Here is an 18,454-nt window from a genome sequence, read left to right on the forward strand (position 1 = left end):
CTGCCTCTGAACAGAGGTGCACCAGCAGCCATGCATGGAGAGGTTTGTGCAGCTCCCACACTGCAGTGCTGTATGAAGGCATCTTGCATCCTGGCACTTATGAGCATGACCTTTATCGCTCAAACCTGATGCCAGATCAGAGTATTCAGGGCCACATATTTCTGTAAGACACCTCCCAGTTTGTAGCAGCAAGCATGTGCCCAAGCCTGGGCTGCCTCCAAGCTTTCCTTTTTAATAATCTTAACATATATCAACATTTATAGCCACGATCAAACTACCCCCTTGACTTCCAGATGAGCGGGATCTGTAAACTGGACTGGTATGTGGGGCCTTATAAAACATCATCATCCTGGTGACTCCAACACCCTTCTTTTGTATTTTTTCACCAGTCCAGTTTCTCAGTGAACTCGCTGTCATGTGCTTGATGAGCAGGCTGCAGCAGTTGCACAGCAGAAGGCCTGCACTTGTTTATAGCTGATTAAAGAAGCCAGCCAAAAACAATACTCATTGCTCAAGGCAGAGGAGCTAATGTGGCTCAGCGCAGGGGACTGGGTTGTAAAACTGAGAAACAAATGTGGTATCACTTCTCCCTGTAGCCCGGTCTTTCGAGTACTCACTTTGAGACGTGCCAGGAAGTAGAGCTAATAAATGTCATTAAACAGATGAGGTTTAAGCAGTAATACTTTTCTGCAGAGGCCTTATCCTCTCCTAATGCTAATTAGGCTTGGTGTGTATCCAGGTCTTCCAATGGAGTGTGGCTGTAATTCAACACTAGAGTTATGTTAGATATTTCCTTTTCTAGGGGCATATCTACACATGATGCTTTAATGCGCATTAGCCTAAGTTAATGCACATTAAGCACATGTGTTTACATGTGCATGCTCTTAATGCACATTAAAATGGTGGATTTAGGTTATTCATACCTAAATTTGATACCTGCAAATGCAGGTATCAAATTTAGGCGTGAATAGTTAAAATGCATTAAAACACACGTAGACACATTAAAGTACATTAATGCTGCGTGTGTGGACTAACTTGGGACTAACTTTAGTCCCAAATCAGTCCACACACACAGCGTTAATGCACTTTAATGCCTGCACATGTAGACGCCTGCCTAAACCCACTTAATGCACTTTAAGCTAATGCCCATTAAATTTAGGCATGCTTAAATGCACATGTAGACATGCCCTGATAGGAGTTTCCAGTTTCCCCAGCATGGGGTTGTGAAAGCATATGCTGGTTAGACTTGTATTCACTTTTTATGGCATGCAACAGTGCAAAGGGAAAAAGACTTTTGAAATAGCTCAACAGATGAGGAGGTGGCAGGAAAACAGGTTAAAAATAAGCTGGCCCTTCAGTCATAACATAGAGATGGATTAAAGAACCTCAGTCTACTTCGTTCTTCCAAGAAGCAGTCACAATCCTGGCCCGAACGGAAAGGAGATTTTTCTTTAGCAGGAAAATGCCTAACAAGATCCTCTGGTTAGCTAGAGAGGCTGGAGAAATTCAGGCTAGAAATAAGGTACAGATTTTGAACAGCAAAGGTAATGAAGCACTGGAACAACTTGCTTAGGGACACAATGGATTTTCCATCACTTACAGTCATTAGCAAGGCCGGGTGTCTTCCTGAGAGATGTGCTACAGCCTAGCAGAAGTTATGGGCTTGCTGTGGAGATTACGGGGCGAGGATCTGGACTCTGTTCTGCAGGCGGTGGAGCAGGGGCAGCATAACGGTCCCTCGGCCTTAAAATGGATGAATGTTTTAGAACCTCTTGGCTGCCTTTATGGTTTCAGCGGTAGATATATATATGTAGATCTCTCTCTATATATATAGAGAGAGAGATATCTATCTATCTATCTATCTATCGATATGAAAGTTTCAGCCAAGCACCATCCTGGCTCCTGCTTGTGGAAATCCTTCTGTGGACCAAGACATGTTTTGGTGGACAACCGAAGTGGGAGGCGTGGATTTAATGATGGGATCCCAGCCCTGCAAACTGAAAGGGCTGAGCTGTGCTTCAGGGGTGATGCCAGCTCCCTGTGGGTGCGGAGGCCCATTGCTGAAACACTTTCCTGCTTTGGGGAGGAGGCGATCGCAGGGAGTCCGCAGAGGGCTCTAGCAATGCTGAATATCAGCAAGGGAAGGCAAAACGACCAGCACTATGGCACCAGTCGAGACACATGAATCCTTGAAGGTGGATTTTAAAAGCATGTCAAGGGTTTCCTTATGTTAACTCCTCTGCCGGTCAGCACCCACAAGGCCTGGGTTCAAATTTCAGGGTACCGAATAAGTTTTGCTGTGGTTTGGGCCCTCACCCAGAAAAGTGGGAATGCTGAATTTGGCTGGGATTTCCTGCATAAACAAAACACCCCCCTCGCAAGCTGTGTAAACACAGAGGACAGATTCATTACGGGAAACAAAGGCAAGGAAAACAAGGGGAAACACCAAATCCAACTTAAAACACTACCAGTGACAAGGCGTAGTTTGTAGGTTGCAACCTCTTGGGGAGGCCTCACCCGTGTCCGGGCAGTCTGGGACTTGGGGCTCACCCACAGGGTTAGTTTGGGGGCCTGCACCCCGATACCTGCTACTCCGCAAGAGAGCCCTAGGGCCTGCAAGGGATTTGGGAATAGCAGTTTTGGGGTGCAGTCACCCCCCAAAGCCACCACGTGGAAGTGGAGATGGTCGCCCTACAGCTTCCCAGGGAGCAACGAGGGGCCCTTGCAGCCCAGGCTCAGAGACTCTCTCACTCCCTTGCACCTGGGAGTTCCCCTTCGTTTTGGCTGGGCTCTCCCTAGGGTCCACCCCAGCCCCCGCTTCCTATGTGTCTGGCGCAACACCACCCCAAGTATCCAATCAGGGGCTGCCAGGCCTCTGGTTTTTCCTCTTAACCAATTTCTTTAAGAAGAACACCGCTGAACTTCGTATAGCAAAGAAGTTCAGCCAAGGTGGTTATTACGGGTCTGATCTTCCCTGCTGCTACCTGACCAAAATGAGTTTCTTGTTTCCCGTGACAGCGGGGTGTCCTGACCCCCAAAAAATCATGCGCATGTCTTTGGTTCTGCAACTAAGCTAGAGAAATGGCGATTTTTCCGTGTATGTCAACAGGTCGTACGTAACGTGTACAAGCGCCCTTAGGCATCCAGACAGCCAAGATACAGGAAATGTGACTGAAAGACAACACATCTGAAAACACAATCCTATTTAAATGAAACGCATGCTTTGCAGCACAGACAAACCAGTCTATTATGTCATATATCTAGTGCGTAGCAGGGGCCTGAGGCACCTCCAGCTGGGCACCAGCATCAACCGTGGCTCCCGAAAGACTCGAGCTTCACGCCTCAAACCCTGGAAGGAAGCCAGACCTCAACTTGCCTTCCCCCGTGAAACTAGAATGCCTTTGCCATACGAAATGGCTTGTGCATTTTGTGCGTGTTACACTTAGTGACATTGAGGCAGGTCACCAAAGGGGTTCAGGGCCCTGTCCGTGTTCAGTGGGGACAGCGTGGCTGAGCTTTTCCCGGGTGGTACTGGTGGCCCATCCCGTCACGATCACAGGAGACATCAGGACCAAGCTGCTGTCCTGTAGCAAATCAGTCCCCGGCTTGGTCAGGAGGCGAGCGGACTGCTGCGGAGCGAGGGTGTGTTGGCTGGTTGCAGACTGGTCTAACATCCCAGTTTATTGAGCAGGTTTCTGTGACTGTGCGTGGATCAGGCCGGGTAATAATCATCCTCCAGGTTGCAGCCCAAGCGCAGTGACACGAGAGCTCGCTACCTTGGGCAGGGGCCAGCGCATTACATCCCACGGGGCCAGGTTTGACTCTCAGGGCCACCTGCACAGCCACTGCAAGTCAGTGGGTCTTTCTGGGGGTTGGAGCAGTGCCGAGGAGAGCAGGATTGGTCCCACTGAGCTTTATTCCTGGTACAATATGGGTGAAGGAGAGGGTAACCCCAGATGGATAAATGCCCAGCTCTGTCCCCATCTCCGTGCCAGTGGGGACATGGAAACCAGCCCATCGTGAGCACTGGGGGGACATCCATGGTCCTGTTTTTTTGGGAGCTGTTGCTGCCCAGTGCCTATCCAGCGGTAACCGCCGTTTCTTTCTCTTGCAGAGAGATGCCAAGGGGCAGTACCTGTTTGACCTCCTCTGCCACCACCTAAACTTGCTGGAGAAAGACTACTTTGGAATCCGGTTTGTGGACCCCGACAAGCAAAGGGTAAGTGGCAGCGAAGTGCCTGTCCTGCCTGGGTGCTTACTGCTGCCTCCTTAGTGGGAAAAATTGTTCTTAATGACTGAGAAGCCAAAGCGCAAAACAAACAGGGAAACAAAGCCTTTAAAACAGAAGTCATCCCAGTCTGTCGTCGGCCATCCTCCCTTTGGTCCTCCGCTGCAATGCAAAGAGACCAGGCAGCACGGCTAGATGTACCCCGATGGATTCGTTAGCAGGCTAGCGTGGTCCACCTTGTCTGCTCGAGGACCAGCGATTCTCCTTGCAGCACGGTGCAGGAGGGTCCGTGACTACCTGCCTGCCTTACAAAAGTGAGGGTTAGCTGCTCTCTCTGCAGGCGTTTGGGAGCTCGGGGAGGGGGATCTGAGCTCCATGCTGGCTCAGGCATCAGCAGCACAGCTCTGCTCCAGCCATCAGCTGTGATGCATGACCCCCCGAGGGCTCGGCATAGCTCTCAGCCCCCCAGGTGAGCTGGCACTGGCAAACCTCGTTTGGGAAAGGAGCAGATTTGATATGGAAGTAAAGCAGCAGCAGTGATAGACCCCCGCAGTCGCTTTTTAACCCTGCAGTATAACATTCCCCTTCCTAAGGAAATGCAATGGGATGTGGATGTGCCTCCCAGGAGACAGCAATGCGATATGTCCTATGCACTGAGCATGAAGGGTGTACGCCTAGCAGAGGAGGCTTCTGCGCTGGATGCTGGTGGGGCACTGCATGCCCCTTGTGAGGTCTGTCTGCAGGTTGCAGGGGCTCAGGGGCCAGCCCTGCAATGCCATCTGCCAACACCAATGCCCAGGCATGTGCCCCGGCCTTACTCCCCTCACCCAGGCACTGCCCGTGAGTTGGGGGGGTGCAGAGCTAAGCAGATGGCAGCAACAGGGCCGGGGCAAGCTGGCCCCTTGGAGGCCGAGTACCAACTGATGCAGGGACAGGGGGAGTTTCCCCTGGTTGATTAAAGCACACGTGGACTGCGGAGTGCATCGTGCTGCAGGCACAATGGCAGCCCCAGGAACGGGTGGCTGAGATGCCCCTTAATGCCAACCGGTTTATGATTTTTACAATACGGCGAAGAGGGTGATACAGGGGATGGCAATCAGTCATTCTCTCCAGCCTCAGGGGGGAAGAAGCAGTAGAAAATCAGCTGAATTCATAGCAGAGGGTAAGGTCATGCATCAGGAAAAAATGTTTTTCTGGGGTGTTGGAGCGGCGGAGCAGGCTCAGGAATCTCCTTCCCTGGAGGCTTTTACAGGCAGCTCAGACAAACGCCCGTTGGGGACCATGGAGGTAGCACCCTTGTCCTCGTAGCTTTGCATGTGCCTGAGTGATCGGCACACGGTCCTAATGTTTGTTCCCATCCCTGGCACGTTGTAACTGCACCCATTTCTGTGCGTGGGCTGCAGTCCCTCCAGCCTTGCTTCTGGTGCTGCATGGTCACAGGAGATGAATAACCTCACGGGAAGGGGTTGGGGGGTGGTGACCCTAACGTTTCCCCGCAGTGATGCTGATGCATTGCTAAGTGCCTCCCTGGGTGTGTCAGCTCTTTGTTTCCAAGCTCGTGGGCCAAGACGGGTGCAGAAATGCAGCCTGGCGTCGCGTGCATGGCAGCAGGTTCTCTCCGTTTGCAGGTCATTGGAAGGCAGCTGCGTGCTGTGATTTGCTTACGTGTGCAGGTGGAAATCCCTCAGTACATCCTAAGAGGCCCATGACCGTGCCCACGTTGGCTCTGGAGAGGCGCACGGCACTCTTCCAGCTGGGCTGCACGGTGCTTCAGGCAGGCCAGTTAGCCTGAGCGAATCAGCCTGGGTGCAGGGCCCGGCTACACTGCTTCTGGTTGGACACCAGCCATCGCCCCGGCCTCAGACACCTCGGGTCCATGGTATGGCACCCAGGTCAGCTCGGGAGTATGGCAGTCGGGCTTGGACCAGTCTCTGCAGGGCCCACGTGTGGCCGAATTGCTCCTTAAACCCGGCTGTGTTTCCAGCTACAAGTGCTGCGTTCACCACCTGACGGATGCAGCCGTCTCCTCAACCTGGTCTCGTGGGTGCAGGAGACGTTTCCCCTCGCACGCAAAGTGTCCGCGCGCAGCTGTGTAATGGGTCTACCGAGCCCGTGGGGGGGCCCGAGGGGAAGGGAAGCCGGCACTGTGGCTGGGGGCTTGCCGCCTGCTTTCATCGCACCGCAGACACAGGGCCAAATCCCCAGTGCACCCAGTACCCGGGGGGGGGCGGTATCTGCCTGGCAGTGATTCTCATCCGGGGCCCCAGGGCTGCCGTGGGGTCCTCTGAAGGGTGCGAGAAGATAAGCATTCGTCCTAAGTGCAGGTCTTTGCCCTTGTTCTTGTTGACCCTCATGACATTTCTTTTGGCCCAATCTTCCAATTTTTTCTGGGTCTCTCTGAATCCCGGTCCTGCCGTCCAGCGTATCTGCTACCCTCCCCAGCTTGGTGTCATCCACAAACTTGCTGAGGCTGCACTGCATCCCATCCTCCAGATCGATGAAGATGCTGAACGGCTCCCCCTCGTCCTCCCTTTTGGGGCAGGGAAGGCGCCCATGACTCTGGGGCTCTCTCCCTGGGGACTGGGGGCTCCGCGAGCTGCGTTTAGGATTTGGTGCCTGCAAGAGGAGGATGGGGCAGGTGTTTCCCTCAAGTAGCCTGGAGGGGCCGGCAACACCCTCCAGCTTGGCCACAGACTTGAGCAGCGAGCATTGCAAAAGACTTTTCTGCCGTTGGGCCGCTGCTTGCAGGCGCCGTGAGCATCACTTTGGGAAGACAAGCCCCGGCTTTCACCTGCTGCAGTGAACGGGGCTGTCATTTCCCACGCCTTTTTTCTGGCTGGGGTTGGCTGGCTTCAAGCAGGCCGTGCAGAGGAGGGGAAGACCTGTGGCTTGGTCAGTGGGGGGGCGATGATATGCATTTCTCTTGGCTGGTAATAACGAAGCAGGTCTTGGCCGGAAGTCGTCCCTGCATGGGCAGGGGTCACAGCTGCTGCTTACAAAAGCTTGGGCCTCTCTGATGTAGTTGGTCTATAAGGTGTGGCTCTACCCTGCTTGCTGCCAGCTATCCCGACAGCATCCTTTGAGCTGACGGGCTCCTTCGCGACGCGGACCCCTGCACCCTGGGCGAGAAAACACAGGATTTTCTGTGAAAGCGGCAAGAGCTTTTTGCAAGCGCTCGTGTCCTCTTCCAGCCTCGTTTGGCGATAACACAGGCCTGTTCTCGGCAGGGAGCCGAGGGTCTGTAGCATGCAGCTCCCCACGGGTCCGGGGGATGCTCCCCAGAGCAGCCAGGTGCATGGCAGATGCAGGCCTGGCCACGGCCACGCCGGACCTGTTCTCAGAGGGGAAGGAAACCAGGACGTCACCCGAGGCAGGGGGGTCCCATCAGAGCCACTTCCAGGTGCACATGGGTTGCTCATCTGAGTCTTCGGCCCTGGGGATGGGGTCAGTGGCCGTGGCTGGAGGCGAGGGCTGAACTGCAGCCCCGGAGAGCTGGGTCCTGGCCTTGCAGAGGTGCCTTATCCCTCATCCCAGCACGTGGCTCCGGTAAGAGTTACAGCTCGGTCTTGTGGGAGGGAGGTGACCCATCCTCCGGCCTAGTCCTGCCCATGACGACGGCTCTTTTGGGGAGGCTGTGACACCATATGGCCCATTGCCTGGCCCCGTGGGGTGTGCCCCCCTCATCCCAGCTCGCTCGTGGATCCGTGCCGGGGAAGCAGGGTTCTGGCTGCCCTGGAGTCGGGGGGAGCCGGAGCGGTTTCTCCTTGCCGGAGCCGTGGTGCCTTCCCTCCGCCCCGCGTGCAGCCGCGCACACGTTCGCACAATCCCCACCCGCTTCACCCAGCAAAGGGGCCCCACTGCGGGCTAGCTGTCTGCGGGGAATCGAGGTTTGGACCCGGCGCCCAGCGGCCTGATGTTCCTGACACCGTCTGTAGATCTTTTCAGCCCTGCAAAATGAAGATGGGGCGAGTGTTTTACCCCCCTGTGCACAGCGCGGGCTGTCCAGGGGTCTCCGGCCCTCTCCTTTATGCATGGGGTCACTATCCTGCTCCTCAGCCTACTGGCTCGTCCAAGAAACCAGCTTCTGTTTCCACCCCGTTTCCCCTGTCTCTTGCGCTGTGCTCTGGAGAGATGCCACCGGGACTGCAGGGAATATGATGCTGTTTTTTAAAACTCTGTTTCTTTTTCATTGCAGCATTGGCTGGAGTTCACTAAGTCTGTTGTGAAGCAGATGAGGGGTAAGTATTGCATCTACTATGTCGAAGTGTGCAGATACCCTGCAGGGCGTGCACATGTGCCCCGTGATTGTATTAACATTGCCACGTGGGTGGGACGCTTGAATCATAGGGCTAATTCCCTGTGGACAACGTGCTGTTTGAGCCTCCCTGAAGGCACCCCGTTAAACTGAAAAGGGAAATTTTCTTGGGTCTGAATTGGGTCACAAATTGTAAATATTTCTGCCTTGCATGTGCAAAACCCGCCTTTGCTTGCATCAAGCACACACGTGATCTGAGCAAGCAAAGGGGAATGTGCAAGCGTAGTCACCTGTTTTGCAAGTCGAAGCAAGGATTCACTGCCTGCAAAGCAGATCAAACCCCGGATAATGTTGGGGCAATCCAGGAAGTGCAGTGGAAACCTGCTCCTTTGCGTTCAGCCTTTTGGATGGACCGGATATTCCTTGATTTGCCCCTCAGGTTCATCTCCCCAGGCCATTGCTCTGCTCCAGGGGCCAGTGCAAAACGGCCGGGGCGTTGTGTGGCCAGCCCCCCCACCTCTGTCCTTCCAGCCTCCCGCTTTCCGGTGGGACCGCAGCAGGGAGCCGTCTCTGAGAGCACGGGGACGGCCCCAACGAGCAGCGGTTGTGCAGCCAGATAAGATAGGATGGAAGATGCTTAGCTCGTCCCTCCATCCTGACAGAGACCCGCTCGCAGTCTGGCCCTCTGTGTGCATGTGTGTGAGTGTGCACGGACACCCGCTGCACTTGCAGAGGGGACAGACGCACAATTCGGATGGCAGGCAGGGTCCTCCACGTGGCCTCGGGGTCGGCGGGGCTCCAGGCTGGAGCTGGACTGTTCTCAGTGGGGGCAGAAGGAGCAACGGGCTCAAGTTGCAGCAAGGGAGGTTTAAGTTGGATACTAGAAAAAAAACAACTTTCCCATTAGGAGGGCGGTGAAGCACTGGAACAGGCTCCCTGGAGATGTGGGGGACTCTCCATCCTTGGAGGTTTTTAAGACCCAGCTAGACACAAAGCCTTGGCTGGGATGATGGAGCTGGGGCTGGTCCTGCGTGGAGCAGGGGTTGGACTAGATGTGACCTCCTGAGGTCTCTTCAACCCTCATTTTCTATGATATTATGATGCGCCGGGCAGAGCAGACGAGTGGGTTTCATGGCCCAGCGCCTGAGGGCAGGAGGTGCTTTGGGTTGTGGTCTCCCCCGCCCGCCTTGCCAGTGAGAAACACGCGGGCTGTGTCCTGGGGCAGGCAGGACAGACGAGTGCGGAGAGACGTGCGCCCTGGATCTGCCCTCCCAGGAGGGCGCAGGCGTAACGGCCTCCGAGCCTGCCGTGCGGGCGACCGTAACGTTGTCGTTTTGCGTTGCAGCCCAGCCTCCCTTCACCATGTGCTTCCGCGTCAAGTTTTACCCCACCGACCCCGCCGCCCTGAAGGAGGAGATCACCAGGTAAGGCAGATGGCTGCGCTTGAGGGGACCAGCCAGGTCTGCGCAGCCAGGCTCTGCGCTCACCCGGGGCTTGGAGGAAGGTTAGGGGTATTGCAGGACCCAGGTTTCGCGCAGGAGTGAGGGCTTGTGAATCAGACCTTCCTAGACGGACCTGGGGTCTGACCCAGGACGTGGCAGCTCTTCTGCATGTGAGCTATAGCAATGCCCACCCGATGCCAGCTTTCTCTGGGCAGGACTCGCCGCGCAGTTACAGGAGCATGAAAAACCCTCCACTGCACTTGCCGTGTATTGTGCTGGCCTTCAGTGCCAAACCGGCTGACGGTGCTCATAAGCTTCTGATTTAATCCCACTAATGAATGTGTGCAGGAGCCTGCTCAGAAGGCTGGCCCCAGCGCCTGGTCCAACCCTCGGCTCCTTGCAACTCTCCAACGTCTCCCCCATCCTGGCTGCAGTGCTTCGGGCTTGCTCGCCTCCCGAAATCCACATTATTCAGGGGGTTCGAGCAGGAGCTGGAACATGAGGGGAGAGTGAAAAATGCTCTTTCCTCCTTAAAGCATCTTGGCGCTCTTCTAATTGGCCGGCAGAGCTGCCGGGTGCGGTGCGGTGCGTTTGGAAGGGGTCGTGCTTCTCTGATCCCCTCCAGAGCCGGGGGTCGGGGAGGGGTGCAGGGTCGGGATCGGACCCAGCATGCTGCGATCTGCACCACCCCGGCCTGGTCCCACATGCAAGGACCAAACTCTGGGGTGCCTGTGCTGCCTCTGCCTGGTCCCACCTATGAATATAGACTCCACGGGCCCCATGCCACCTCTGCCCAGCACCATGCACTGGGATCGGGCCACGTGCATGGGGCTGTGGCCTGCGGGGCTCCCTGCAGGCCCATGGGGAGCCCTGTAGGCTGGACCACGTGGCACAGGGGGCTACATCTGCCCCACGGGCCGGGGGTTGAGTGCCCCTGCTCTAGAGCAGTGGTCTCCAAACTTTTTTGATCGCGCACCCCCATCAGTAAAAAAATTTTGAGCACGCACCCCCAATATATGTATATTTATATAAATATAAGTTCTCATATTTTCTTCCTGCACCCCAATGGATCATCTTGCGCACCCCCTTTGGAGACCACTGCTCTAAAGCATAAGTGAATGGGGGCCTGGCCCACAGCTCATGCACCCCGCTGCCCCCCTGCCCCGAGCAGGGCACAGGGCAGGAGATGTGCAGCGGCTCCGCTGTCCGAAAGGGCACGGGGGAGACTTTTGATGCTGAGCTGCAGACTCCTTGCAGGGACTTCTGAGAAACAGGCTCCTTGCAAACCCCCCATGTGCACAGGTCAGAGGCCAGGCCAGTTGTTGATGGCTTTCGTGATCTCTGGCCGCTTCTGGTGCCTGGTGATGGTTATAAGACCAGCAGCCTTTTGGAGGAGGAGGGAGGGTTTGGACTTGGCTATAGATGCCCCAGCCGCAGCCCAGTCCTTGGTCAGGGCAGGCGCTGAGATGCAGGGAGCACGCGTTGGCTCTTCTCCCAGGCAGGCTCCGGTAAAAGGAGTCAGCCACATGCACCAACCACGTGGGGACCACGATGCAAGTGCCACGACACCCTGCCAGGGTTTAACGAGGGGATCCTGCAGCTAACCGTTGTGCACCAGTGCTGCAATCAAGCAGGGCAGGTAAGGGGAGCTGTCCCAGGGAGAGGCGATGCAGATACATCAGAAGCGCCTTGGAGACTCGCGTGGCTCAGCTCAGACTTACCCAAGACTCGTAGGAGCAGCATCGTGCCGTGGGCCCCAGCAAATCCAAAGACCCTCAGCTGCAAAGGCTCCCTCTCTCGGAAATATCCCGTCTTGAGCCTGAGAGGTAAAGGATGGACCTCTTCTCCTGCCTGCCTTCTGCCAGATGCTCTGTTTAGGACCATTCGCCGTCCTCTTAAAATAGCCGCACTTCACCCGATCTTCACTGCCCCTTCGAACAGGCGGCGCCTGCCCAAAGCCTCTTGCCCCCGGAGTGGCTCAGAAATGGAGATGTCACATTTTGAAGGCTGAGCAGACAATGCAGGTTTGCTTTAGAAAGCCCACTCAAATGGCACGACTTAGGGCAGAAGCTTGCCCGAAACACTGGGATAAAATGTCCTAGACCCTGTGAGAACCTGGTGGGAAGAAACTCAGCGTTTGACTATGAAAGGCCGGGCATGTGGAGGGACCTGGAGGGAGCAGCGAACGCTGGCTTGGGGCTGGAGAGGGGACGCTCCTCAGCGAGGATGCGGAGGTCATCGCGCGCCCTCGTAGGCTGCACGCGACGCCGGGCGTCAGCGCGTTCGCAGATGCTGCTGGTGAAGGGCAGAGGAGATGCGCTGCCCCAGCACCGGGGGCGCGCACACTGCGGCCCGCTGGTCTCCGGGCTGGGAGGGAGGAACTGCCAACCCGACTCGATTTGTGAGCTGGGATGTGCCGAGCCCGGAGAGCTGAGATTCCCACCTCCACTTGTTGTGGAGCCCTGACAAGTGTCAGAGGGGTTTAAACCTCCCTTAGAGGCACTGGATGCTGGTTGCAGCCCAGGCTGGCGATGGGGACTGGGCTCCCGCTGGTCCCAAAGCCATCCGGGTCTTGCCCCTCCACTCAGATCAGCCTGATGCCAGATTTGGGGTCAGGAAGAAATATTACCCCTGGGTGCAGACTGGGGGGTTTGCCTTCCCCCCCCACGCCTGCCGGCTAAAAGGGCCATGCACCTGCTATGAAGTCAAGGAAGGATCCCTAGCTGGATGTTGCTCCCAGCACCCGCCTGCAAAACGAACGCAGCTCCCAGCGCCAGGCCGCACGGGTGCGAGAGCCTGGCCGCCTCGTCCGGCCTGCTCGAACGCGGCTGCGCGGACGGACGACGAGCTGGGGAAGGCAGAGCTCTCTGCAGCCATTTGGACTCTTCCCAGGCAATAAATGTAGCCCCAAGACTTTGATTAATTCTCACTGTCATTCGTTAAGGTAACAAATGGCTGCTGCTCTCTCCCGATGCCGCAGAACGGGAGTGGAGGAGGAGGAGAGGGGAGGGGAGGTGCAGCACCGTGTCGAGTGTATTAAAGAGCAGCTTGGCTTTGTCTAGACGCCGCCGGGGTTGGGAGCATCCTCAGCCAGGGTGCCATGGCCCGGCAGGGTGCCTGGGGATCCTTGCAAGGGTGCCACGCAGTGTTAGATGTGCAAACGTGATAAACCCAGAGGTTTCAAACAGAGAGTCAAAAACATGCAGCCCAGTTCTGAGTTCAGAAACATGGCATGAGTAGTTTTGTGTAGCAAAAAAGCAAATGAAAACTAAGAGCTGGTCTTATCTGCAGGCTGCCTTGGGTCTATCCCGGGGTGCCTCAAGTCTAAAAAGCGTGAGAGCCGCTGAGCGAGGGGGTATGGAATAACCCTGCGGCGCGTGCCCGATCCAGTCTCCCTTTCAGCATCTGCTCTCTGCCCCCGTGCGATAGAGGAGGCTGGGCAAGATGGACCTGACCCACGACCCGACAGGTCTTACATCCTCAGAGACTGGGGGAAGGTGTTTATGCCACGGCACGCGCTGCCCAAGGTGTCGTTCCTCTTTCAGATGGAACAAATTACAGTCAAATCTCAGTGTCCTCACCAACTGGGCAAAGGAGGCTCCAAAAATCGCTGGACTTGGCAACGGGGAGAGGGCGAATTTGACAGGAGAGAGAATGCCGAGAAGTTCGTGGCGTGTGTTTTTTCAGGCTCAGATCAGCAGCGCCGCGTGTTTCGCGCTGTGGCGCAGGTCAGGAGTCGTCAGTGCTGTTCCCAGGGCTCAGTTTCCTCCAGGGAGATCAAAGGGAGATGGGCGTCTGCATTCGAGTATCTCTGACTCAACTTCTTTTTTGCTTGTTAGACCTGCTTGGCTAAAAGCAAACGTAAAATCAGTGTGGTGCCGGGCACTGGGCCTTCCCTTGCTGAATGATAGACTCAGTGATGCAATAAAAATTTTCCATGTTTTCCTCCTGGGATCACAAGTTTGGGAGCAGGCAGCACAGAGAGCCAGGACACGGGGGGTTATTGTGCTGGGACGGCTCTCCCAGGGGGACAGGCCCCTCCAGGGGAGGGATGCAGATGCAACAGGAAAGAAGAGAGAAGCCCGAGGCATTGCTGATATGCCCGGGGGGGGGCGTGCAGCATTTGCAGCCTTGTTCTATCTGCTTTACTCTCTTTGGGTCTTTTCTTAGTAAATTTGCCTGTTCATTCATGGTCCTGGTGCCTGGGCAGGCCTGGACAGTCCCCATCCTGATGTGATGCTGGGGAGAGCTGGGGATACAGAGCATCCTTAGCCAGCCAGCACTTGAAAGATAGCCTCTGGAGTCAGGCCTGGGCTCCTCTCAAAGCCAGGGGCCACGGTGGAGTGAAACCTGGACAAGGTGTCTGCTTTGCTGTCTGGGGTGACCCAGAATTACGGCGGGCTGCAGCCGGGGCGTCTGTTAGCAGTGATGTGGGCCAACAGCCGTGATCTCAGGCAGATGGGCCGTGTCTCTGCGAAGCTGCATTTGGTCACTCTTATAATGTAGCTGTTTGCAGACTCGGGGAAAGAAACCAGACTAAGCACAAGGTCAGTGCCTATTTGGTGGAAAACAGGCTTTGGGGGTGTCTACACTTGAATGATGGGTCTTCGGGGCAAAGACAACTGGGAAGATGGCCAGTTAAAGTGCCGCCACATGCGCTGTGCCCATTTCAGACCTACTCTCGGAGTCTGGAAGAGTTTTCTGCCCTGCTTGTATTTGAGTTTTTTAGTGAGGAGTCTGTGACCCTTATTCTACATCCCAGTTTCACAATCCACATTTAGTGAAAGCAGTCAAGTGCTGGACATGGGTGGTAAGACAGGCTGGAGGAACGGTACTTGCAGGGATAGATGTGGGATGGTTTCTCTGGACCATGCTCTCAGCCTGGTTGGAAGGAGACAGGCATTTTGGGGAAACTAAACCTGAATTAAGAGAACTGGGGTGGTGATTATATTCTAATCTCTCTGGCAGTGCTCAGAGTATCCTAGGGAGATGTGGATTCATTTCCTGCATCTAAGGAGGGAAAAACATTTAGGTTCAAACCCGCATGCAAGTTTCGAACAAAGCCTGTGATGAAGTGCCTGCAACTAGATTACAGCCTGCACAAGCGCGTGTGTGAAACGTCCCATTGGTGCATTTAGCCGTGTGTTTTGCTATGCCATTAGCAGATGGAGCCCTGTAATACTCTTTCATGTGAAACCAGGGTGTCTGGTTAGTGTACAAGTGGGTTTTATTGGCTGTCCTGGTATAAATGATGATGGGTGATGATGAGCAGCACTTTGGAAGAGCAGAGGTGCTGCTCTCCCGGTCCCCCAGTACCCCCAGGGTTATACGGTCATTGATCTTGTTCTTGTTATTGCTGCTTTTTAAATTTTTTAAAATGAAGTGTTGGAGTATAGCGCCAGTGGAAGGTATTAGATTATCAGCCCTGGAGAATAAAGACCTCTACTTAGCTGCACATGAAAGGAACAGTAGCATAAGCTCTCATTTGTATTGTCGGAGCACAGTGCAAGTATTGCCATATGGTGTCCTGGGGACTGCCAGATGCCCCAGCTCTAGTCTCCCCAGGCCTTCAGTCAGTCACCCCTGTGGGTTTGTTCCCAACCAGCAGCCTGGAGGTGAAAACCTCTAAATCCCCCTACAGCCTCAGTGGGTGCCTGTACACAACACGAGACTTGCCCCTTAAGGCACTGCAACTGTGTTTCTGTTTGCACAAGCGGAATTTCCCGCCACTTTAAAAGTCTTTTCAGCGCGTTAAAGTAACAAATTGGAGGTGTTATTTTTTTCCGCAGAGATGACTGAGGACCCATAACCCATGCCACTGTCACGAGTCAAGAGCCAGGGAGCACATGATGCATCACGTGGGCGAACTGATGGGGATGGACTTTGGGATTGTGCTGTCTTAGGGATATTTCCGGTCAGGGTTCTGTGCCTCTGCTCTACATTAATAAACTTCTCTAGGTTTCTCTTTAGAGCAATGTGTATGAAAACAGAAAAAAGTGGGAACTGAGGCCAGGATAGGGGAAGGTCTGGAGGTCTGTTCATCTCCTGATGCTGCACAAAATGCACGGGAGGTTGACTTGCAATGGAGAGCCAACAACTTGAGTCCTTATCTAAAAGTCTAGGAAAGTTAAGACACTGGCTGTGGCCAGCTCTCCTCTGCCTGCTAGCTAGCCTAGGTACCAGCAGATTAAAACAAAACCAGTCAGTCACAAACAGAGCCTATTTTACTATAACTTTAGGTCCAGGACGCCAGCTTTTCTGCTGCTACCAGAACATGCCCTGGAGTCAACTTCCCCAATTGTGATTTGCTTTCACATTTCAAGCATGCCAGGAAAGAGCCAAAGTAATGTTGGGCCCTAACTGCCAGACCGACGAGCCTCCTTGTTTTTCAGAAAAGACGTGCATTTGGTTTGCAGATGATATGTTAACCATGCAGTGATTAGGCCTTAATTTAAATGTGAAATGGCCAATGACATCCGTCTGAATAGCAATTGCTATTATGCGGGCATTAAACCATGCATACAATATGCTAATTATATGTCTTTTCTATAATCCAGAGATTAGTGAAACATCTGCAGCTCTCAAGTATAATAAGGAAACTGGAAAAAACAATTCAGCTTTAGACTTCTCGAGGGTGGAAACATGATCGATGGGGGTCATCAAAGAGAGGTCTGTTGCAAACATAGAGCAGGAAGAAAAAGACAGCAGCACTTCGCATTACTTCAGGTCTACAGCCAGAAAGTCCCTGGACTATTCCAAGATAATGTGACTGCATATTTCAGTGGCAGTTTTCCCTCTGCATCGCATATCTGCCATTTCCAGCTGTGGAAAGCTGTCTCTCTTCCCCCATTTCTTGTGTCCCGGTGAGATCCATTTTCTTGAAAACAGAAGAATTCAAATGAAGCCGAGCTTTTAATGGAAGTGAAGTGGAGGAGTCTGGCGGAGGGCGGTGAAAATGGTTCAGGGGCTGGGGCACGTGACTGATGAGGAGAGGCTGAGGGAAGTGGGTTTACTTAGTTTGCAGACCAAGGGGGATTGCATAGCAGCCTTCACCTCCCTGCAGGGGGGGGGCTGCAAAGAGGACGGAGCTGGGCTGGTCTCAGTGGGGACAAATGACAGGACAAGGAGTAATGGGCTCAAGCTGCAGCAAGGGAAGTTGAGGTTGGATATCAGGGAAATCTTTTTCACTAGGAGGGTGGTGAAGCAGTGGGACAGGCTGCCCGGAGAGGTGGGGGAGCCTCCATCCTGGCAAGCTTTTAAGCCCCTGATAGACCAAGCCCTGGCTGGGATGATGCAGGTGGGGCTGGTCCCGCTTGGAGCAGGAGGTTGGGCTAGATGTGACTTCCTGAGCTCCCTTCAACCCTCCTTGTCTGTGAGTCTATGCTGGGATAGAGGCCAACCACCATTTTGTCAGCATTCACCACATCAGAAAGAATGAAATACATTGCGAAGGGGGAATACCGACTTTAAGGTGTTGGTTAATTGGCAGGGAAGAGAAAAAGCTCCATTCAGTTTAGAGTTAAATTGGCTTTAGGAGATCCTGACTAAAGACAGCAGAAGTGCCAGCAGGAATGGCTGAGCTGTGGTAGTAGAAATCCTCAAGTCCAGGAAGGACCTGCCAGGCTCGTCTTTGATACCTCTTTATAGGGAAGTTGCATTTGTGCAGTTTGTGCCTCATCCATAGGTGTTGTCTAGGCCAGCGGGTCTCGGTCTTTTAGGATTCAAGGCATCCCTTGATAGATTCAGGGCACCCCTGGGTAGACTCCAGGCACCCCTTGGAAAATGTCAGCCCTTTAATTTAACGTATAAAGATAATAGAGCGGTTCTTCTGCTGCAAAGAACTCAAAACCCACAGCAGGGTGGATGCTTTTCACTCTCTGGCTTCCTATTTCCAATCTCTGGGTTTATCCTGGGAATCGCATCAGCACGCCTAACAGTGTGTGGCACCCCCGGGTTGCGAATCACTGGTCTGGGCATAGCCAAATCTTTGCTTGGTCATTGTGCTTGGCTCCTCTGGAGCCCCTTTTCTGCAGCTCACAAGACGAGCTGAAGCTGACAGGCTTTCCCTCCTGCTGCACGGGTATCTCACGGCTGGTGGGATGCCCGTCTGAGGAGCAAGTCTGGGTGGGATCTGGAGGGACGTTCAGGAGCTGGATGCCTCTATCCCTGGTGCAGGGACAGCGTTTTCATTCAAAAAGGCTCTGGTCTTGTTCTGCCTCTTTTCTGCCTCTCCCATTGCTGCTGATACTCAGCTCCAGGTTTCCCCCTTGTTTTGGCATTAGGCCCTTTATCTCTCTGCCCTCAACTTTGCTGCTTGTACTCTTCTCTTTCCGGGGAGGGAAACTCTGCGATCCGTCCTGGGTCAGGCTGCATCTGTGGCAGAAAGCCACCTTGGTTTCTCCCCAAAATCTCTGCCCTGTGACATTGTGATTAAAGTCTCTGTGCTGTGACCATTTGATTAGGATGGGCCCAGCAGAGGAGGCACACCCTCAGCCTCTCTCTTTAGGTAACCTGAGCTGGCTCCAGTCC

At 54.3% G+C, this 18,454-nt stretch overlaps 1 protein-coding gene across 4 annotated transcripts in view; it reads left to right on the forward strand.

Moving 5' to 3' along the window:
- FRMD5 (FERM domain containing 5) overlaps window positions 1–18,454 on the forward strand; it is a 252,495-nt gene that overhangs the window by 189,039 nt on the left and 45,002 nt on the right. For all 4 annotated transcript variants that reach the window (XM_019533922.1, XM_019533923.1, XM_019533921.1 and 1 more), the window contains exons 2-4: window positions 4,115–4,219; window positions 8,424–8,466; window positions 9,829–9,907. In XM_019533922.1, the coding sequence (XP_019389467.1) occupies window positions 4,115–4,219; window positions 8,424–8,466; window positions 9,829–9,907 (227 nt within the window). The remainder of the gene's footprint in view (window positions 1–4,114; window positions 4,220–8,423; window positions 8,467–9,828; window positions 9,908–18,454) is intronic.

The sequence above is a fragment of the Crocodylus porosus genome, unplaced genomic scaffold (assembly GCF_001723895.1).
Source record: "Crocodylus porosus isolate Cpor-Errol unplaced genomic scaffold, CroPor_comp1, whole genome shotgun sequence".
Classification (NCBI taxonomy): Eukaryota; Metazoa; Chordata; order Crocodylia; family Crocodylidae; genus Crocodylus; species Crocodylus porosus.